General features: G+C 42.6%; 2 protein-coding genes across 2 annotated transcripts in view; both read right to left on the bottom strand.

Annotated features, from left to right (window-relative positions):
• Positions 1 to 24,589, bottom strand: part of LOC142095435 (uncharacterized) — a 296,495-nt gene that overhangs the window by 62,484 nt on the left and 209,422 nt on the right. The window lies entirely within an intron of this gene.
• Positions 7,563 to 20,494, bottom strand: LOC142095270 (ribonuclease inhibitor-like). Its single transcript, XM_075178211.1, has 4 exons — positions 20,330 to 20,494; positions 14,161 to 14,331; positions 11,181 to 11,351; positions 7,563 to 9,318 (listed from the first exon to the last, which is right to left on the bottom strand). Exons 1-4 carry the CDS (start codon positions 20,371 to 20,373, stop codon positions 9,234 to 9,236), a joined length of 471 nt encoding a protein of 156 aa, XP_075034312.1. The 5' UTR covers positions 20,374 to 20,494; the 3' UTR covers positions 7,563 to 9,233.

The following is a 24,589-nucleotide window of genomic DNA, read 5'->3' as shown; positions in this document are numbered from 1 at the left end:
TAGTCTTTTATATACATATATATACAGTAGATAAGGAAATTGCTTTCCTATCCTCCCAGCCAGGGCCTATATTGCAATACCTGACCAAACAGAAATCTGTTCTAAATATATTGGCTATATCATCTCTAGGATACAACCTACATCCAGGCCCTCTGGATTATCATACAATATCTAATTGTATGTACTGTCTAGCATGACTGTTTATACTTTCAGACTTGTGAATTTCATTGTTGAGAACATCTGAACAGAACAGAAGAAAGAGGGTGTCAGATAATTGCATTAATCAACTTCTTAAAAATAAGCAGCCCAATCATACTGAAGTAATACTCATTTTATGCCACAAGTGGTCCTCATACCTCTATAAGCCAAACCCAAGATTTTCTATTCTGCCATTATACTACAAATAATCCTTCAATTTGTGGAGACTAATGTGATAGTCCTATAATTCAATAATAAGGCTTTGCTGCCCTCAAGTGGTTATTTGTGAAATGCCAGTGATCTTCTGGAAATAACAACTTCTTTTCAAAAAACCTTATGTGTCATCTCTACATTATTATAAACAGTGGTTGAAGTGGAAATTTAGAAGTCGTGGCATGAGAAATGTAAGTGAATGGAATCTGATAGTGTTACAATGAAGGCTGTAGGAGAAGTGGCTGTATGGCATACCACCGTATACACCCCCACATTAACCACTGATTAGAAAGATATAATTGCTATTAATTAATAAATAACATTTGAAAAATGAAGGTTAAGCCTGCTTGTCCTCCCCTCTTGCCAGTGGTTTATGTGCATGTTATATATGTGTATATCGATATATGTGGATTATGATTTAGTGGGCACAGTTCTTAAATGTCTCCAGGAGAGTTCTCTAAGCAGTGACAGTCTCCCGTAAAGGAGGTACTGTCACTTAGGATCACCAGTGTCAACAAGTGAACGGAGTTACCAAGACAGGTCAGCCGGCGGCACAGAACTCTGCCGGACTTCCCACTATCCGCAGACTGCATCGAAATCCCACCCTGCTGAAGTTACCCCACTGTGGGAACCAGTAATACAGTAATACAAGAGGGTTTCAATCCCACTGACAGTAGTCTTGTGCTATATATATCTACTCTGTGGCCCCTTTATTAGGACACCTTTCTAGTACTGGGTAGGGCCCCCTTTGTCCCCAGAACAGCCTGAATTCGTGGTGGAGGTATGGATTCAACAAGGTACTGGTAACGTTCCTTAGAGATCCTGGTCCATGTTCACATGACAGCATCACACAGTTACTGCAGGTTTGTCAGCTGCACATTCATACTGTGAATCTACTGTTCCACCACATCCCAAAGGTCTGGAGACTGTGGAGGTCATTGGAGTACACTGAACTGATTGTCATGTTCATGGAGCCAGCTTGAGATGATGTGTGCTATGTGCCATGGTGCGTTATCCTGCTGGAAGTAGCCATAAGAAGATGGGTAGTATGTGGTCATTAAGGGCATTAAGGGATGCACATGGTCAGTAGCAATACTCAGGTAGGCTTGGCATTAAAACAATGCTCAATTGGTATTAAGGGACCTAATATGTGCCAAGAAAACATTCCCCACTGCATTACACCAGCACCACCAGCCTTCACCGTTTCCACAAGGCAGGGTGGATATATGGGTTCATGTTGTATACACCAAACTCTGACCCTGCCATCTGCATGTTGTAGCAGAACTCAAGATTTGTCAGACCAGAAATGTTTTCCAATCGTTCAATTTTGGTGAGTCTGTGCCCACTGTAGCTTCAGTTTCCTGTTCTTAGCTGACAGGAGTGGAATGTGGTGTAGTCTTCTGCTGCTGTAGCCCATCCACTTCATGGTTCGACCTGCTGAGTGTTCAGAGATGCTCTTCTGCATATCACTGTTGTAATGCAGAGTTATCTGAGTTACTGTTGCCTTCCAGTCAACTTGAACCAGTCTGGCCTCTGACCTCTCTTTATTAACAAGGAATTTTCACCCACAGAACTGCAGCTCACTGGATGTTGTTTGTTTTGTACACCGTTCTCTGTAAACTCTAAAGACTGTTGTGTGTAAGAAAAAAATGCTCTGTTTTTAAAAGCTCTTGCTTTTCCTCTTGTACAGTTTTTTTTCCCTGAAACTTGAGAACACTGAGGATCTCTTATTGTCCTTTTGCATCATTCAAATGGTCTGTTTCCACATATTTATATCAGCATCTCTTTCTTTTGCCCACTCAGCTTGAGCACACTTGCCTGCTCTCCCGGAATTCCTGGGAGGCTCCCGGATTTCGAGGAGTCCTCACGGACTCTCGGAAGAGTAGGCAAAGCTCTTGCATTCGTCAAAATTGGGGGGGGCTTAATCTCATAATTAAGTCCCGCCCCTCCATTCAATGCCGTGAATTTTGGCTTTTTATAGTGGGGGGCTATGGTGACGCGACAATGTCACATGACTTGAAATCTTAAAAGTTGCCAATTTATGAGCTTGAGTCTGCAATGAGTGAAGGGATTTCTTTTTTTTTTTTTTTTAACCAAAACATTCTTAGAGAGTCTCAGTCACTTTGTTCATATTTTTTTGGGGTCAGATGATCTTTCTCTGAAAAGATTACACAAGTCTTACTTTAATGATTCAGTTATAGAGTCTCTTTCTTAATCAGTTTCCTGTGTGCTCTGTTTCGCACTGATGTCCCTTTATACACTCTCCCCATTTCTTGCTCAATGTACAAATGTTTTTGGTTCAAACACCAGCTTTCTCTGCTATGATGAGAACACTCTTGTGCAGTCTCTTTCAATATTCCACCTTCCCTAGTTGCTCAGCCACGACTGTCAGTTGTACGGCTGTCTCCTTACAAGCAGTAGCAGCTGTCTCTTTCTCTAGTTGGCTCTGAAAAACACTCTTAGGAATAGCCTTAATTTTACTCTCCTTTTCTTCCAGACACTCTTTTAAAGTCAGTTTTGCAGCCTGTCTCCGTGTTTCCTTCTGTCCATTTGACACTTTTAAGGAAAACATTTTGATATAACTGAGTTCTGTTGTTCTTAAACAACCACTTCAGCTATGCATATTGTCTATAGCGCATTTTGGGGTTTTAGTCAATTTTTGGATTTTATATATTTTGTGAATGAAGTGTATCGTTCTATCCAGCATTGCGTCTCCTCACTTCCGGTTATGTGCTCCATGTTGGAACGCATAATGTTTGCGACTAGATCGACTATGTGATTTGATCAAGAGATCTCCCCCTCTCAATAGATTCTGTTAAGTCACAACTTTAGCAAACCAGTTTTTCTGCTTTAGAAATACGACCTGCAGAGGCCATTTGTAAATAACATCTTTTAAAGTGGAATAGACTTGGTTCGTCCTGTACTAGGACTTCGTATACCTTTGTGGGTGGACTTCAAAAACACTGAAAAACTAATGCAATCTCTCGCTCTTTCACTGGGATGGCTTCACTAAGGAACATCTCTCTATCCTTCCTGCGTCAGCACATGGAATTGCTCAAAGAATCCCAACTTCAAAATATAAGCTAATATAAATAGAACTGAGAGATGAATTAAGCCCGAAGGGAAAATAAAAGCTGAGGTTTGTACATAATGGTGTGGTGCTCTCCAGATAGGAGAGTCAGCGTCAGAGTCAGCAGACCTGTGGTTTATGCAGCAGAGGAGGGATACCCTCCCCCCCGACGCGCACACCGAGAAACCGAAAGTGACGGGCGTCACTTCCGGTGGTTCCTTCCGGGATGCAGCCACGTCCCGCCCGGAACTGCACACTAAGCACCAGGGTAGGTCCCTATACCGGGCTATAGGGGGAGTGGGGGGAGGGGGAAGGGCCCAGAGGGGTGCGGGTTCCGGAGCGCCTGGGGGACGGTTGTCCCGTTAACATACAAGTGCTAAAGGGGCTTGCAGATAGGCAAGGCAGTACTGTGTTCTCCTGCTACCATAATTGCAGTTATTTAAATAAAAGAGTTTAATTTGCCAACAAAAAGTCAGTGTGGTGTCTTTTATTATAGAACATAAAGTTTAGGATTAAGACAGAAGGGTTTGACGTTATGTCATCAACCATAAAGCATTTTTATTGCTTAACAACGGAAACATAGGCAATTGTGTTGTGTTAGTTTGATTTGTATGTGATACTGCTAGTGACCTAGATGCATAGAAAATGATTGTTTTTATTGGAAATTGTTACTTAGATGGGAAAGATAGTTTTTGGATTAGAAAGTGAAATTGTGATTCAAGTGACTGGAAATTGTTACTTAGAAAGGGAAAGTAGTAAGTGAGTGTTTGGTTACTTGGGAAAGATAACATGGTACTTGTAAAACTGTTTGGAATGTGTGTTTTCGGTTTAAAGATGGATAGATTGAAGTAACGCAGTTTAGTTCTGGAGAAATTGAGGTCATGGGATTGATAGTTATACAATCAACATGATTGGATGACAAGGCTCCTGTGTGAGATCTCTAATATCTAATATGTGTGCTTTGATGAGAGTTGTGTATGAGTACTAGAGTATATGTACCAGAACAGTGATGTGTGTATTCATGGCCACCATTGGGCCATGTGTTATTAAAGATGACCACCATTGGGCCATGTCTTATTAAAGATGACCACCATTGGGCCAGGTGCGACTGTCTTTGTCTGAACTCCATCTTGTTATGCCGTGTGACCTGTCCTCCATCTTGTAACAAATAAATACAGACACACGTACACAGAGAGGTCATAGCTGATATTTTACTTACATACGTTATTTCCACACTCACATAATCATGCATACATACACATATAGTACTACCATGTTAACTCAGTAACAGAGTGAAATAAGACACAATTACACATGGATAAAACAGCTGAAATAGGCATTGAATTGTATTAAATATAATTATATTATACTTTATACACTGTGTTATTATATGTGTAAAAACTGTACTGAAAATACCTATTGTTAATAAGAATACATATTATCTTACATGAGACTGTGGAAAATCTTTCTTGGTATGATTATCATTATTCCCTTATTATACTGTGTGTGTCAGAGTAAATAGAGCAGGTATTTAAATAGAGATGGGTTTTTGTGAGTGGTAATGAAGGTGGTTATTAAATGGTCATTAGCATATTAGCTCATTTACCGCACCGTTGGACTCCAGGTGCTCACAGAGAGTAATAACTCCCTTGCTTCATCCTTCCGCCTTGTCTTCCCCATATCTGCTCTGCCCACTGTTTCTCAACTCTGCCCTTCCAGAATGACTTGTTGGCCCATCTCTGGCACCCTTCTTTCCCTTGTCAGGATGCCCATTGCCATATCTTAGCCTCCTTTATTTCTGCATGTCATGTTTACCTGCCCTTCTCCCTGGCCATGCTGCCCTTTGCCTCATATCTGTCCATGTTTTCACGTCATTATCACTCCCTAAAATTTTTATTTTTTTCTAGCCAACCCCCCTTTTTGAAAATATTTTTTATACCACACTTCTCTGCCACTTTGTCTGGTGGCCAGTAATTGGTAAACGGAATGCTAGAGAAAGTGTGAATGAATGACACTGGCACCTAAAAAAAAAGAATTTACTCAATTTACCTGATGGATCCATGTTATTTTATGTTTATAGGAAAACTGCCTGCGCAGGTCTCCTGAGGTCATCATCTGCGTGAACCAAATCTCTGCTCATCTAGACACAATCCTGGGCACCAAGCTTTGGTCCTTCATTTGGCACATTTTGGTTTAACATTGATTATACCACCTTTTCCTCGTTTGCATTGTGTAAGCAATTAAATGTTCAATTATCTGTGTATATATATATATATATATATATATATATATATATATACTATTTGAACTCTCCTTTTTTGTTAGGCTTTTGTTAGGTTTTTGTTCACCACACTTTTAGGTGCATATTTATCAAAAGGCAAGAAGCCCTATTGGTGGAATTAATGCGTGTTTTCTCTGGCCTTCATTCTTTGGGGGGGTATTTAATTTTCAGAGAGGTTATTTTTTAGACCGCGTTAAGTCATTTTAACGCTGTTTTTTTTTTATCATTTTCGAGCAGGTTAACTTTACCCGCGATTCAATTCCATTTTTAACGCTACTTATTTTCATGAAACGGTCCTCTTACGCTCCAGTAGAAGGTCTATTGAAAGTATAGGGTGTGCGAGAGGCATCCGCGTTAAGCTATTCAATTGTTTTTTAACGCTGCGCGTTAAACAGGCAAATATGCTGTTTTATCTCGCACCTCTTTGGGGTGTGTTAAAAATAAAATACCTCTGAAAACTATTTTGAAATCATGTAAAAAAATTCTAAAAAAAGTTAAATTATGTTTATCAGTAATGCCTAACATGAAAAAGTTGATTTTCTTGTTAAAAAATAATGAAATAAAATAATAATAATAATAAAAAAAAAAAAAAAAAATCACTAATTAATTATATTTATGTATGGTTTTGGTACAAATACGAATGTAGTAAAGTTTTGACATGTATAAGATGATTCTATGTTAAAAAATAGTTAAATAAAGAAATATGCTAAAGAAAGTACTGTAATGTAGATATTATCATGTATAATGCAATCTCATGTATGACAATGTATGCAAAACCTTTTCTTTGTGTTATATATATTATAAAACTCCCCTTCACTCCCCTAAAAACTCGCAAATACAATAATTAACGCGCGGGGGCAGCGGTCCATCTTTTTCAATTGAATTGCACGAGTTTTCGCGCTGCGGTAACTAAAAACGGTCTGTATATCAGTCAAAAACCCGCAGGAGATTTTTTTTTTTTAATAACGCTGCAGGTTAAAAAAAAACCTTGCTGACAATTGAATACCCCCCTTTACGTCGCCTCATTTTTGAAGCAAACCTAGATGCTTTGCATTTTTGGATCCTGAACCTATATGCAGTGCCATCTTGTGGCTATTATTAATTATTGCAATTAGTACATTATAGATGCTTTTCGAGTATCGTAAAAACCTAAAACCTACCGCCTGGGCCACAGCATGTATCAGTCAGTTGAAACTGAATGTGCCTAGTCGTCAGAATAAGAAAAAGAGGGACACGAATGCAAACTTGTGCAATTATCCTTAGATAATTTTATAGAAATGACATCAATAATTTGAAGCTGGCAATTTGTTAATACCACGATAAGGACAATCCAAGCCATTGCAGCATGCAGTCACCCACTGAGATGGATATTCAAATATGGAGACAGAGCAAGGACAAAGCAGCTTTCATATGTGATGACAGTAGGGGTGGTGGCTCATGTGGATCAGAACAATTTAGCAAATGGTATGTGTTTCCGAACAATGTAAATCCATCATCAGGCATACTGATAGTGAGCCGGGACAAGCTTTATATAGTCTGACAATCCAATTGATTAAATAGCATGATTATAAAGATAACATTATTAAAATACAGGAAACATGCAGTAAAAACACAAACAACAACAGCTACATGGATATACCAATATATAAAATACACTAGATAGATTATAAAAATAAATGTATTTTTAATTAATATGACATAAAAAACTATAGATATGTAGATACATTAATCATTTTACTGTATAGCAGTACTATATGACATCAATAGTTCATATATATGAAGAAGAAAAAAAAGGGCTAAGGAATTCAAATTCACATCCAAGGGGAAGTAAAGGGCAGGGAATCAACAACACCCACAGGTCTTTGCTTCATGTAGACCCTCAGGTGACATTTTTTTGTCTCCAGCAGAAGTAAGAGACTCGGCTAGAACACATCAGACTGCACAGAGGAATATGGATTATGGATTTGAGCGTCTGTGCTGAGTTCTTTCAGGAACATCTTGTTGGGATCCGAGTTCTCTGCTGACCACCATTGACGACACAGATTTTAAGTGCAAAGAGGATGAGATGAAGACCTCGGCTCGTGGGATGGCATAAGCCTCAGATGGATGCCCGAGTACCTTTAGTATTCCATTTCGATGAACAATCAGCTAGAAGGTAAGCCCCAGTGGTAAGGAATGCCCTCCCTCAAAAGTGTAGTAACTGGACAAAATAACACTCACTTGGCCAGTGTGCCTGGCACCAGATCTTGATATCTTCATCATCAGCTATTTATATAGCATCATTAATTCCGCAAAGCCGTACAGAGAACTCACATCAGTTCCTGCCCCATTGGCGCTTACAGTCTAAATTCCCTATAATCATTAGAGAATATCCCCCGCACAAGAAAATTTTTATTGATATGCATTAAAAACAATTTTGGTTTTATGAGTTATGTTTATGTATTATCCATCTTCAAAAATCCCCTCAATGATATGGAATAATTTCCCAGTATTGGACTAAATATTTACGTCTTTAGTGTGCCTTCGTTGGAAGTAGTACTGCTTTTCTTTTTTATTCTAGTCTAAATTCCCTAACATACACATACACAGACAGAGAAGGAGACTAGGATAAATTTGATAGCAGCCACTTAACTTACTAGTATGTTTTTGGAGTGTGGGAGGAAACGCATGCAAACATGGGGATATCATGCAAACTTCACACAGATAAGGCCAAGCTTGGGAATCAAACTCATGACCCAGTGCTGTGAGGCAGAAGTTCTAACCACTGAGCCACCGTGCTGCCCATGGTCGATTCTCTGAAAAGTAGTATTGCAAATGTTTCATCGCTGCAGCCCGATAAATACCCTTTACGTCCAGCCACACCACATAACTAATAGTGTCTCAGCTAATAATCTACTGCGCTCTCCTAAAGAAAAAATGACATAGACTCTAATCTCTTACTGTCAAACATATTTTGCCTTTTGTCTCATCCATACCCAATTTGTATGAAAAAGTTAAGGAACATGATTTAGTCTCTGTGAAAGCGCCATCTCTTACTTTCCATTATACAATAGTCCGATAACCGTAGGTGAGTCTACTGGCCGCCACATTGTGTCATTAAATCTCCAACCGATAACCGTAGGTGAGTCTACTGGCCGCCACATTGTGTCATTAAATCTCCAACCGATAACCGTAGGTGAGTCTACTGGCCGCCACATTGTGTCATTAAATCTCCAACCGATAACCGTAGGTGAGTCTACTGGCCGCCACATTGTGTCATTAAATCTCCAACCCACAACCGTAGGTGAGTCTACTGGCCGCCACATTGTGTCATTAAATCTCCAACCGATAACCGTAGGTGAGTCTACTGGCCGCCACATTGTGTCATTAAATCTCCAACCGATAACAGTAGGTGAGTCTACTGGCCGCCACATTGTGTCATTAAATCTTCAACCGATAACCGTAGGTGAATCTACTGCCCGCCACATTGTGTCATGAACTCTCCAACTTCAGCCCTTCTATTTGCATTCCCATCAGGTCAAGTTTTTGCTGCTCTGACCATTCAATGCCAATGAGTCTAGAAGAGAGAATCAAATGACATTAGAATTACCATCCACTTTATGTAAATACACCATAGTCATAATATAATCAAGACACCTCTGTCAATGCTTGCTGTTACATTAGACTGGTCCTATCATTGATAACAATCGGGACAATGTACTCACTTAGGGGTCTATTTATGAAGCCCTAAACCTTGGGGAAACTGCTTTTTCCACATAGTTTAGGCATTTTTAAGTAAAATTGTAATTTAAGTAGTCAATGTCAATGTAGTCCCCATGGACTATTATGACTCAGAGTCATAAAAGTCAATGGGGACTACAATCTGGGTACTTTTATCACTTTCCGAAAAGCTAAATCTGAGGATGACGTTAGCCATTGAATCCAATGGGGAGAGCATTGTGGTAGAGGGATCTTGGGATCCCTCACCGCAGCTTACCTGCTCTCATCCCCGGTCACTATCACACGGTAGCATTGTGTATGTATGACCTCAGGTCACACATGCTCAAAGCCGGTTTGCAAGAGTGAACGGAGTTTTAAGGTAATTAAAGTAATCGCCAGGACAGCCCCTATCAGTTGCGATGACAGATGATAATTAACGGGGTAAGACCCCTTTATTAATAATCGGGCCCCTTGGAGAGATGGGCAAATTAATTAGGTTGATTCTGGTATTTGTCCGGATTTCAGAGATTCGGCATTGGCAAATGCACAAATTGATCGCGAGTCTACCAAAATTTGGAAAATAACTGACACCTATTGCAGGATCGAGCCACAGTGTATGGTATGTAAGGAAACCAGTCAGCAACATCAACCATGTCACATGCCTATGGTCTTATAAATAGAGTCTAACAATGTAAACCATATAGGCCAAGTTTGTTCCTGTTCTGAGAGATTTACCATTAGAGAGATAGAAACTGGTGACATGACAGATTGAGATAAACAGAGTAGGACATAAGCTGAACATCCAACCACCATCCATCCAGGCTAACAGGAGTTACATAAAGGAGATACAAAGTACTATTAGGGAACGGGTGACATGTATACAACTTTACCACACTCATGGTTCAAATCCTGTTCTAAGTAATATCCTGAGAAGGGGCACCAACTCCAAGTCTGCTTAATAATTAATGCAGGGATCTAAAATTAGATACCAGCGGTGAATAAAAAGCATATTCTGCCTATAGGAACATTAGGAACATATAGGAACATTATATTTTTCTACTTCCTCTGTATTCGGCATGAGTCATATCAGTTCCCGTGAATAGTTTCATGTTGGGAACATCTACAATATGCACATTGAGGTTTGAAATATAATATCTACTAATTTCCATTCCCTTCTACAATTCTGCTCCCACTTGGTTGCTCTTCTCAGAGCTTCTTACGGTATTGAAGGGGCTGCAGAACAAGTTGCTGATATAACGGGAACAGTGGTTAAACAACTGGCCACATTCACTACTGATTATACTTCCCCATCAAACATCCCATTTTTGAAACACAGTACAGTATATAGGAAAGCTAAGTAAAGGTGAATAGATTGAGAACCCCACATTTCTCATGCTTTGCAGTCATAATTTGCCATTTCCATGTGAATGTCTGTCTGATATTACGGGGCTTAATTAATAACATGATGTAATGAGCAATAATATGCTGTAAAACATAACAACCAATCAGAAGTCACCATTCTAGCAGTCTAGTGCAATCAGAGTACTGACATATGCCATCTGATTGGTTGCCAGTGGTTACAGTACATAATTTTACTTTACACCAGGTTATTGAGAAAGCCTCAAGTATTTTACTTTGTCTCATTACAGGCATAGCTCCAATTCCATGCTCAACACTTTCTGTACAGATCTCACCAATATGCAGATCTGTTATACTCACAGTAATTCCTCTAACCGGTATGTTGGACTGGACAGAGCTGTCACCAAGTCACTGAAGTGAGGACCAGACAGATTATTGTAAGACAGATCCAGTTTCTTCAGGCACCGGTTATTACTTACTGCAGATGCCAACTGAGAACAGCAACTGTCTGTCAGTCCATTAGCTCTCAAACTGTAGGGAATCAGAATACAAAATCATGAATTGTGCGGCACCATAAAACAGATGTGCATTAAACTCTGCTGCATAACAGCGAGATCACCAGGTAATGTAATTGCAATAAATATATTTAAAATTCAAAGTTTTAACAATATAAGTATAAAAAATGTCATTTCTTACAAATGAGAACCTAAAGACGATCTAAAATTTCAGCTTCAGGCCTGGTGAATGGGAGCACCTCTCTTGTATTCCGTATAAGCATTGGCAGCAGACAAAGGGACATTTTTGCTTTGACCACTGAATCCTCTTTAGTTGTCAAGATCTGATCAACCCAGACATTATTGAAATAATAGTGACTTCCAGCAGTCACACAATAGACCTATATGCTGATGACATTCTAGTCTCCATAACAAATCTCCTTATCTAGCTTCCTAATGTGTTTAATGAATTTCTGCACTTTTCAGTACTATTAAGCTTTAAATTATTTGTGGCCAAGACGTAAATTTTGAACTTCATCATTCCAGCTTTTAGAACTACATTTTTCCTTCAACTGGAAAACTAGTCAGATCAAACTGTCTTCCCCTCCTAAACCGCATAAAAAGAGACATGACCTCATAGAGTGGTTGTCACTCACCGGACCGTGAGTGCCTCTGCGCTGGTGCGTAGTTCTCTATCCTTCCTGCCAGCGCCTGTCCTGAGCCGCGGCCGTCCGCCATCTTGATGGACTGCGCATGCGCAGCATCCATGAACTCTTATGACCTTGCTTTTAACCTAATTGGTGGATCAATGACCTCTCCCTATTTAAGGCACCTGTGACCATTGTGTCGTTGCCTGATCTTGAGTCTCATTCCCTGTGAGTCTCTGAAGGTGTCTCCTGTGTCCTGCTCGTATCTTCAGTTTCCTGCTGGATTACCTGCTCTGCTCATCGGCGGTTCCCATACCCGCTACTGTCTCCTGTGTCCTGCTCGTGTCTTCAGCTGTCTGCTGGATTACCTGCTCTGCTCATCGGCGGTTCCCATACCCGCTACTGACTCCTGTGTCCTGCTCGTGTCTTCAGCTGTCTGCTGGATTACTTGCTCTGCTCATCGGCGGTTCCCATACCCACTACTGACTCCTGTGTCCTGCTCGTGTCTTCAGCTGTCTGCTGAATTACCTGCTCTGCTCACCTGCAGTTCCCATACCTGCTACAGTCTCTCAGCTCTTCTGCTGTGCCTGCATGTCCTCGTTGGACAAGCTTCTCTACTCAGCAGCGGTATGCATACTTGTTATTGACTATCAGCTGTTATCCTGCATATCCGCTTTGGACAAGCTTCTCTACTCAGCAGCGGTATCCATACCCGCTATAGACTATTAGCCGTTACACTGCATATCTGTTTGAACAAGCTTCTCTACTCAGCAGCGATATGCATACTTGTTATTGACTATCAGTTGTTATCCTGCATATCCGCTTTGGACAAGCCTCTCTACTCAGCAGCGGTATACATACCCGCTATAGACTATTAGCTGTGACGCTGCATATCTGTTTGGGACTAGCTCCTCTGCTCTCCAATTGTATTTATACAGTTATAGACTCTTATCACTCCTCCACTTATCCGCACCTGGACAAGTCCTCACCTCATCACAGCAGTGGTACAACTTGCTATACGCAGACCACTGACTCTCCCGCTACCTACCTACACCTGGACAAGTCTTCCCTTCACAGCAGTGGTACAACTTGCTATACGCAGACCACTGACTCTTCCGCTACTTACCTGCACCTGGACAAGTCTTCCCTTTACAGCAGTGGTACAACTTGCTATACGCAGACCACTGACTCTACCACTACCTACCTGCACCTGGACAAGTCTTCTCATCACAGCAGTGGTACAACTTGCTATACGCAGACCACTGACTCTCCCGCTACCTTCCTGCACCTGGACAAGTCTTCCCTTCACAGCAGTGGTACAACTTGCTATCCGCAGACCACTGACTCTCCCGTTACCTTCCTTCACTTGTTCACGTCCACTCTACTCTCCTACCAGTACAGCTGCAAGTCTTTGACTCTCCTACCAGTATAGCTGCAAGTCACTGACTCTCATCTATTCCATTGGCATTCTCTCTCCATCTGCTGTTATATACGTTCCTACTATTCACCCTACTGCCCAGAGGACCGCTGTGTAAACTCCGCCCCTCTGGTAAGCATTATCAACTGGTGAATCCTGGGCAGAACTCCTAGTGCCCGTGACAGTGGTCTAATTATTTCCTGGATTGGCCACATCACCTCAATAAAAATGAGCATCCATCCAAGGTTATTTTATTCCTCCACACGCTGCCCATCAGATTCCATGCCAAGGTCCTTTCTTCTTTGCAGAAGGTGATGCAGTTTGTCTGGTCCAGCAGAAAATCATGGATTGAAGCTCACATCCTCTAGCTATCCACAGGTGCAAGTGGCCTGAGCATTCCTAATTTGCCCACATATTACCAAACAGCCCAGTTGCCACAATGTTTTCAATGCCACAATGTAATCCACCAATGTTGGGCCCCCAAATGTGGCCAGGGTACTTTGTTTATACCCCCATGGCGTCCCTGTGTCTACCCAATATAACTGCTGGGGCTCATAGAGAGTAAATATTCTAGGACATGAGAATTGCAATTAATAAACTATATATGTAATTTCTCCATTTTAGATAAGCTCTTCAAAAATGATGCAATGTTAATGAGAAGAGAATAACTTACTTATAGACAGAACTCACCAATGTCAGACCCCACAGCAGTACCCTCCCAACTCTTAGAAATATCAAATGTCCCACATGTCTCCTACTTGTACAGATCTTTGTATACTCACAGTAATTCCTCTATCCTGCATGAAGAACTGGACAAAGCTGCCACTAACTCACAGAAGCCTGGACCTTCCAGGCTGTTATCAGAAAGATCGAGTTTCCGCAGTGACTGGTTATTTCTTATTGCAGATGCCAGCTGGGAGCAGGAACTGTCCGTCAAACTATTGGAACTCAATCTGTAGAAGAAATTCACAATAAATAGATGGTGTGTTTTTAGTTTGCCGTTACTTGTGTCTATTAAAGAACTCTAAAACCAAAATATGCTTCACAAGGAATATATGGATTAATTAGTTTTAGATTAGTGTTTCATTATAAATGTTATGTCACCATACACCATGACACTATATTTGGCATCATAAATTACCTTATTTTATCTCATTACATAATGCACCTCCCACCCTTCTACAATATAAGGATTGGTGTCTCCAAGGAGACCAGAGCACATCATGCTTATTTATATATAATTTACTGGATACCATTCATGAATAGCAAAACAATGTAAGTAAAATACACTCAAAGGTCTACATAGAAGACCCCATGGCCTTTGTAATATAAGAATATATATTATTTTAGAGATTATACCCCTCAGGTGTAAAAATCACTAATTGGGACCTAACATGATTGGAACACTTAAACATACATTGAATTGTATTGTCTCCCACCACCGGGTAACCTTGACAGGCAATAAGCGGTGACGACATGGGAAGGGGATATCGCAAAGGCATTGGATGATATCAACCTGCTTCCATGTCAAGGTGCTCCGTGCACCTATAGGAAGCACTGTAGTCCCAGGTTCTCATTCAAACACTTTGATGATATGGTGTCCAACGTGTAGATCAATTCCCTGTCACCCTATCATAGTTGTATCTGGAATCCAAAGAGGTTGTTGGAAATGTGTACAAACAGGTATCCGTCTCAAGTCCAGTGCAAATATTTCTGCAACATCTCGATAGTTACATCCAGGATGTGCAGAAACTTTGCCCACAAAGTAAAGCCCACAGGACCATATCAAAATGTGATAGGATATTGCATTAATTAACGAGGTTATGTCGTAATAAAAAATATTGTAGAGTTTACTGCAGTATCAAGAGCAGATAGGAAAAGAACAAGCTTTGAGGCAAGGCAGAGAAGAGTAATTAGCCATAATGTAATGCAGGAATCATGCAGTAGTAAACAGTCTTTAGTTCCAACACAGATATAAAAAATATCTCTGAAAAAATACTGGTGCAGGTTAATGCAGTCTGAGACAATGCAAGATATGAACAATGTCTCTGAAGAATAGCTGGTGCAGGTTTATACAGAGTCCGGTAATCACCACGAAGCCCCCCAAGAGAGCAATTGATGGTTACCGCCTGGGGATTTTGAGTAGAGCCATATATGAATAGCATGTAGATGCAGACCAGAAAAGAGGATATAACAAATATAAGCAAAGCCAGGACCCAGCAGACTTGTATCATGCAATCCAGGTCTTCTGGGTTTTGATTCTGCGCTACGATTCTTGGCTGTACGTCCTAGTTCCTGATCTTAGCTAGTCATGATCCTTCTTCTGATTCAGTTTTGGCACTTAACTGTCCGCTTGTGGACCAGACTCTGGGGTGCCTAACCAGTCTTCGCCGCAATATATTAGCATTCAGCATTCAGCAGCTACCGGCTTGTCACTCCAGGGGGCAGTGCAGAGGGCTGTGAACTATGGGTTGCCTAGCAGTAAGGCCTAAACCTCCTTGCAGTGATCTCTGGTGAAAACCAGGGGTATGTTAAACCCCACGCCTCTGCTTTGCCAGTGCTAACCTTGGCTGCCACCAGGGGGTATATTTACTAAACTGCGGGTTTGAAAAAGTGGAGATGTTGCCTATAGCAACCAATCAGATTCTAGCTGTCATTTTGTAGAATGTACTAAATAAATGATAACTAGAATCTGATTGGTTGCTATAGGCAACATCTCCACTTGTTCAAACCCGCAGTTTAGTAAATATACCCCCAGGTCTGTGAAATAATACAGCCACTCTGTGGTTTATTCCAGGTAGCTGCATTTATTCCACCTATATAATCACTATTATAGCCTTATTGTTATCACTAAGGTATTTGTTCGATGTATTATACATATTACCAGAATGTGCAAATCTCTGTTCTGACTACCTCTCTGTTATCTCCCCTCTTTGTCACGTATGGCATTTTTTTGGATTGACTATATATATTGTTTAATTTTTTTCCTTTTTCTTTCATTTAGTTACAGTTTCACATTATTAGGTTGACTGCATATTTGAATAAACTTTTTTTTTTTAACATTCAAAGTTGATTCAGTATTTTATTGTGGAGACGCTGTTGTTTCTATTTTTTATCTTGAAATTTTTCCTTCTGATCCAAGTGCATTAGCTTTGCCCCAACACTTCAGGTGTTTCCCTACCCTTCTTCCTAGTTCTATGTCGAGAAATGAAATACAGATGGTGCACATTAAGAACAAACTTCCTAGATAAACAAGACCATAAATGGTAACTTAAATTCTGGTAAATTAAAGTCTGCAAGCTTTGAAAATGGAAGCGCAGGGAATGTTTTAATTGTGGCACCCTAAATATACATTTGTATCACATGCTAGGGACTCACCTACAGGGGATGCCTTGACGTTTGTAGGCGAGCTTATCCCAATATAGCTATATTGTGCACAAAATGATCCGATTTATGTATATGATACACATAGAGATTTAGATATTATTTGTGTGAACGACCTGGACTGTCTTTTCTTTTATTTTCACATACACAGAGGTCTTAAATTGTTCTGGCTGCCAGAGGCAACCTGCAACCTCGTCAACTTTTATGAAAAGTTGGCAAAAGTTACCATTAGTAGGAAGGACTATGATCTTAGTAACAGAAAAGACCTCTTTCTCCAAAAACATAATGGAAGTTCTATCTGATCCCTCTTAGTGGAAACCAAGCTCTTCACCCCAGCAAATGTCCTGTACACCAGCCGCTCATTTGGGCTCCACGAGGAGGTTAGGTGATAGGTCTCACCGATGGCTCTCCATCACTAAACAGCAAACTGCTGTTCCCGAATCTACACGCTTGTGGTATGTCTTGAGCATGTTTACAAGGTAGTTGCAAACATCTTTGTCAAATGACACCCTGTGGTTGGTGTCACTTTGGTGCGTTGAGACCATGTACAGTTTGGCACAGGCAGCTTGGAGCTTGTTCTGACGTGTGGGCATTAGAACAAACATCTTCTGCCCTTCCTTTCCATTCTGTGTGGGGGGATGGAGGACCAGAGCCGTAACTAGGGTGGTGCAGGCGGTGCCGTCGCCCAGGGCGCAAGCCCAAGGGGGTGCAGCAGCTGCCCGCTACCTAGCCCTATCTTCAGCCTTTTACCTCCGCAGTGGAACGCATGTGCGTTCCACCAACAGGAAGTTCGGCATTTGGAACGCAAACTTGCGTTCCAAATGCAGAACTTCCTGTCGGTGGAACGCACATGCGTTCCACTGCGGAAAGTTAATCTCTCTCTCTCATCATGTGCGTGTGTATTGCAGTCACGCCACATCCAGGAGGTAATCACCCTCCAATTTATATAGGTGAGGTAACAAGCTCTGCAGATAGAAACCGGACACGGAAAGGGATATACTGCCACTAACTGTAAGTGAACGTTTCCACTATTCCTGGACACCTATGCCAATATTCAGGATTTACAAACATTAGGAGGAATGTTCATTTAGGACATTGTTTATAAATAGAACCTTTGTGAATTTTAACTGGTTGTCATCTGTTAACCATTTCACATGTTTGCCTCAGTGCTGAACACTGATAAGAAATAACTTTCATTTTATGTGGTGCATAATATTACAGAGACTTATAAATGTATACAATTGTGTTTTATGTATGTTTTTTTTCTGGACAGAATTGTATATTATGTAAGTTGAATTTAACCAAACATTTGAAGTAATGTGTAATTAATATCCAATAAACGATAACATTTTTAATATTATATTGGTTTAGTTAGATTGCAAACATCAATACACTATATTCACTTTATAACACTTGCGCCTGGGAAAACCTACTTTTTATTATATACATAATATGCGCCCACCATTCAAATCCATTAGTATCCTTTAATCGATTCCCACATATGTTTTCTAAATTTCCTTATATCTTAAATAATGTATATATATATATATATATATATATATATATATATATATATATATACATATATATATATATATATATATATATATATATATATAATATATATATATATATATATATATATATATAGTGGTGGGATTCAAAAAAATGATATATATATATATATATATATATATATAATGCATTTGCAAATATGTGTAACAGAATTCTTTCAGTAAAGTGCTAGCCACACCCCCACATTATGTTGGCCACACCCACTTGTCAAATGCCACTCCCACTTAGGTGGGGGGCATCAGTGCCCTGTCTCGCCCAGGGTACTAAAATGTCTAGTTACGGCACTGTGGAGGACCCAGCTAAAATGACAATACATATACTATACTGCCGCCCAAAGCAATACTGACTTTATATACTACATTGCACACAATAATGACTCCCGTCCTATCAACATACTGTACTACACTACACGGCCACAGTACACAACACTGACACTATGCTACAGGCCACATCCCACACAATAATGCCACTCCTACGGGACTTTCTATACTACATCGACACACCGCACAATACTGTACTTCTCTTCATTTGATGTCCACCACATCCATCTCTTCTCTCAAGCTATCCCCTGAAACCAAATCCACACATACACCATGACACCTAAATGCTCTCGACCCGATCCATATTTCATCTTCACTAAATCTACTTCTCTACACAATAAGTGCCCTACAACCCTATTGTCTATGCTATGTAGTCTGGTTTGGCTGCATTTTTCTACAACAGCACTTCAACACTTCACAGGGCAGCTCCAGTTACCACACCCAGTCTCCGGTGATCCAAACCTTAATCGTGGAAATACCAAACAGACCGGCTTTCTGCAAATGTTCTCTTGCTCTGCTGAACACCACTGGAGGAAACAATGCTGCAATTTCCAGCTCAACATATCTAAAACTGAGCTTAGTATCAATCGATTTAAGTGACGGACAGTTACCTCCACTTAGACCACAGATGCTGCCAATTATTTAATTTAATCCGGAATGCAAGCATAGGAATTTGATTCACAACACACAGTATGCATGCCCCGTATAAGGTTGTATTCATCTCACATACTACAAACAATTTTGTCTGTGGCATAATATGTATTGCAGGGAATTTTAACACCTGGCGTAATGCAATATATTTCCTTAAAAAGTCAATCTGCTTTACATGAATAAAGTTGTGAGTGTTAAACAGTGTCTGATCAACCAATAGGCTGACCAGGCTGCAGCCTGGGGCGCTGGAGCCAGGGGGGGGGCGCAGCGACGCCAAGATGTTTTTTTTTGTTTGTTTTTTTCTAAATGTGGCAGCCGGATTCATCGGGACCGCCCCTGGTCTAAAGGAGCGGTCCCGACTGTCACTATCACATGGTACAGTGTGGCCGCAGGCGCTTCTTACTCTGGTCACGTGAGATTAGGACTTCCACATCTCACGTGACCAGAGTAAGAAGCGCTCGCGGCCACACTGACAGGCGGCTAGCAGCGATCGCTGCCAGACTGCCTGTCATACACAGCGCTGAAGAGAGGACTCCACAGCAGGTAAGTCCGTTCTAATGTCTCGGGGGGAGGGGCAGCAGATGGGCAGGTGAGCAGGATAAAGGTGGCAGGTGAGGTGGCTGGATAGGGGGGGCGGGGCGCTACAGCTGAAATAGCCTAGGGCGGCCGGAACCCTTAATCGGGCCCTGGTGTTAAATGTTAGTTTAACACTTATTACTTCTGTACATCTGTACCAAATACTCACACTTTACCACATCCATGCTGTCTGACACTGAGGCTTAGTAACGAGGTGCAAAGAGCTATCATATGATGTGCCCCATAGCAACCAATCAAATTCACCTTTTAGCAGTTTAGTGCCGTGAGACTGACAGAGGTGTCATTTGATTGGATGCCATGGTTTACAGTCCATAATTCTTCTTTGCACAATGATTTTAACCTTGTCTCATGTCAGCACAGCTACAATACAATGCTCAATACTTTCTGTACGTGTCTCACCCACTCAAAGACCTGTTATACTTACATTAACTCCTCTAACATGCATGTTGGACTGGACAGACCTTCCATCAAGTTAGTGAAACAAGAACCAGCCAGATTATTGCCACACAGGTCAAGTTTCCTCAGGAACTGGTTTTTACTTAATGCAGAGGACAACTCACAACAAGAACACTGTTTTAGACCAGTTTGCCTCAAGCTGTAGAAAGCAGAATACAAAACAAGTTATAGAGAGACCAACTCATGTATTGTGGTACAATCAAGCAGAGTGTGTATGTGCATTAAAGGTTTGAATTAGTTACATGTGAGTTTATTTATGCCATGTATAAAAGCAGAAGGTTACTAGAGGCTGATTCACTATTATAATACAAATTAATTTTAGATGCATTTTAACATTATATAGTATAATATAAAACATATTAAATGGTGCAAGGCTATCCACCCTTTGTCCCTTACATCTCCTGTGTCCAAATACCTTAGCCCTATGTCCCCCCATCTCTCTCTCATGTCTCCTTTGTGTACTTACATTTTCCCTCTTATCTTCATATTATAATAACATTTTTCAAAATATCTTCCATGTTACCCCTTATCTGTTTCCTTTCTCTGTTCCTATGTGCCCCTTTCTTCATTGCAGGTATCCCCCTCTCACCCTCCCTACCTGCTCTCCCTGTGCCTCACATCCTGCCTTTCTCGCTCCTCCCTTACTCCTTGATCCTCTCTACCTCTCCATGTTCCTGCTTCTATTATTCCCTCTCACTAGTGAATTCACACTTTTGCCCCTCCATCACACTGCAGCCTCCTTCATCACACCGTGCCCCCTCCATCACACTGCAGCCTCCTTCATCACACTGTGCCCCTTCCATCACACTGTGCCCCTTCCATCACACTGTGCCCCCTCCATCACACTGTGCCCCCTCCATCACACTGTGCCCCCTCCATCACACTGCAGCCTCCTTCATCACACTGTGCCCCCTCCATCACACTGCAGCCTCCTTCATCACACCGTGCCCCCTCCATCACACTGCAGCCTCCTTCATCACACTGTGCCCCTTCCATCACACTGTGCCCCTTCCATCACACTGTGCCCCCTCCATCACACTGTGCCCCCTCCATCACACTGTGCCCCCTCCATCACACTGCAGCCTCCTTCATCACACTGTGCCCCCTCCATCATCACACTGTGCCCCCTCCATCACACTGTGCCCCCTCCATCACACTGTGTCCCCTCCATCACACTGTGTCCCCTCCATCACACTGCAGCCTCCTTCATCACACTGTGCCCCCTCCATCATCACACTGTGCCCCCTCCATCACACTGTGCCCTCTCCATCACACTGTGCCCCCTCCATCACACTGTGCCCCCTCCATCACACTGTACCCCCTCCATCACACTGTGTCCCCTCCATCACATTGCGCCTCCTCCATCACACTGCGTCTCCTCCATCACACTGCGTCCCCTCCATCACACTGCGCACCCTCCTCCATCACACTGCACACCCTCCTCCATCACACTGCATCCCCTCCATCACACTGCGCACCCTCCTCCATCATGACACTGTGCCCCCTCCATCATCACACTGCTGCCCCTCCATCATCACACTGCTGCCCCCTCCATAACACTGCGCACCCTCCTCCATCACACTGCAGCCTCCTTCATCACACTGCAGCCTCCTTCATCACACTGTGCCCCCTCCATCATCACACTGCTGCCCCCTCCATCACACTGTACCCCCTCCATCTCACTGCACCTCCTCCATCACATAGCAGCCTCCTTCATCACACTGTGCCCCCTCAATCATAATACTGTGCCCCCTCCATCACACTGTACCCCCTCCATCACACTGTACCCCCTCCATCACACTGCGCACCCTCCTCCATCACACTGCAGCCTCCTCCATCACACTGCAGCCTACTTCATCACACTGTGCCCCCTCCATCATCATACTGTGCCCCCTCCATCACACTGTACCCCCTCCATCACACTGTGTCCCCTCCATCACACTGTGTCCCCTCCATCACACTGTGTCCCCTCCATCACACTGCAGCCTCCTTCATCACACTGTGCCCCCTCCATCATCACACTGTGCCCCCTCCATCATCACACTGTGCCCCCTCCATCACACTGTGCCCTCTCCATCACACTGTGCCCCCTCCATCACACTGTGCCCCCTCCATCACACTGTGCCCCCTCCATCACACTGTACCCCCTCCATCACACTGTGTCCCCTCCATCACATTGCGCCTCCTCCATCACACTGCGTCTCCTCCATCACACTGCGTCCCCTCCATCACACTGCGCACCCTCCTCCATCACACTGCACACCCTCCTCCATCACACTGCATCCCCTCCATCACACTGCGCACCCTCCTCCATCATGACACTGTGCCCCCTCCATAATCACACTGCTGCCCCTCCATCATCACACTGCTGCCCCCTCCATAACACTGCGCACCCTCCTCCATCACACTGCAGCCTCCTTCATCACACTGCAGCCTCCTTCATCACACTGTGCCCCCTCCATCATCACACTGCTGCCCCCTCCATCACACTGTACCCCCTCCATCTCACTGCACCTCCTCCATCACACAGCAGCCTTCTTCATCACACTGTGCCCCCTCCATCATAATACTGTGCCCCCTCCATCACACTGTACCACCTCCATCACACTGTACCCCCTCCATCACACTGCGCACCCTCCTCCATCACACTGCAGCCTCCTCCATCACACTGCAGCCTACTTCATCACACTGTGCCCCCTCCATCATCATACTGTGCCCCCTCCATCACACTGTACCCCCTCCATCACACTGTGTCTCCTCCATCACATTGCGCCACCTCCATCACACTGCGCCTCCTCCATCACACTGCGTCCCCTCCATCACACTGCGCACCCTCCTCCATCACACTGCACACCCTCCTCCATCACACTGCATCCCCTCCATCACACTGCGCACCCTCCTCCATCATGACACTGTGCCCCCTCCATCATCACACTGCTGCCCCTCCATCATCACACTGCTGCCCCCTCCATAACACTGCGCACCCTCCTCCATCACACTGCAGCCTCCTTCATCACACTGCAGCCTCCTTCATCACACTGTGCCCCATCCATCATCACACTGCTGCCCCCTCCATCACACTGTACCCCCTCCATCTCACTGCACCTCCTCCATCACACAGCAGCCTCCTTCATCACACTGTGCCCCCTCCATCATAATACTGTGCCCCCTCCATCACACTGTACCCCCTCCATCACATTGTACCCCCCTCCATCACACTGCCCACCCTCCTCCATCACACTGCAGCCTCCTCCATCACACTGCAGCCTACTTCATCACACTGTGCCCCCTCCATCATCATACTGTGCCCCCTCTGTCACACTACCCCCTCCATCACACTGTACCCTCTCCATCACACTGTACCCTCTCCATCACACTGCGCACCCTCCTCCATCACACTGCACCTCCTCCTCATCACACTGCACCTCCTTCTCTTATACTCATACAATGTCACATGTCTCCATCCTTTGTGCACTCACAGTAATTCCTCTATCCTGCACGTTGCTGTTGGACTGACCATAGCTGTCATCAACTCACAGAAGCCTGGACCTTCCAGATCGATGTGAGAGAGATCGAGTTTCCTCACTGACTGATTATTTCCAATTATAGATGCCAGCTGGATGCAGGAATTGTCCGTCAGACTATTGTAATTCAAACTGTAAAGGAAAATCAGATATACATTGTATTCTTTATTTTGCTGTGACTATTGGAGAAACAAATAAAAATGCAAGCAATGCTGCATAAGACAAGAGCACTTGGATCAATTATTTTAGAAGATTAGAGCTTAATTAAGAACCCTCCACTTATGACATGTCTCCTTCCAAATGAAATGTAAAAGAGTGGATTGCAATAGAGATTTCAGTCCTTTGTCAAAGGCATGCAGCGATGTCCCAAAATGTCAACATAAAATGTTCAGTAAAAGTGAATGTAGCAAAACACCGAGCATTGTAGTTAAAATGAGACATGCAGTAGATGCTGGAAAAATAATCATAATATGTGCAGGACGCATCAGTGATATATGATAGGAAGGTTGTAAAGGTAAGATGAGAATGTGAGCAAGAGACAAAAAATAAAATTCATAAACTGTGATAATATACTAAATTCAGGTCCAAAAATAAGTGGGGAGGATATCCATAAAGAAAGATAATTAGATAATTAGGTAAACATGGAATACAATCAGGCTATCTGCCACATGACTATTGTAGGTACCAGAAGTGACTTCATTGTA

The sequence above is a fragment of the Mixophyes fleayi genome, chromosome 6, assembly GCF_038048845.1.
Source record: "Mixophyes fleayi isolate aMixFle1 chromosome 6, aMixFle1.hap1, whole genome shotgun sequence".
In the NCBI taxonomy this organism is placed as follows: Eukaryota; Metazoa; Chordata; class Amphibia; order Anura; family Limnodynastidae; genus Mixophyes; species Mixophyes fleayi.
This window is presented reverse-complemented; position numbering and strand designations above follow the sequence as displayed.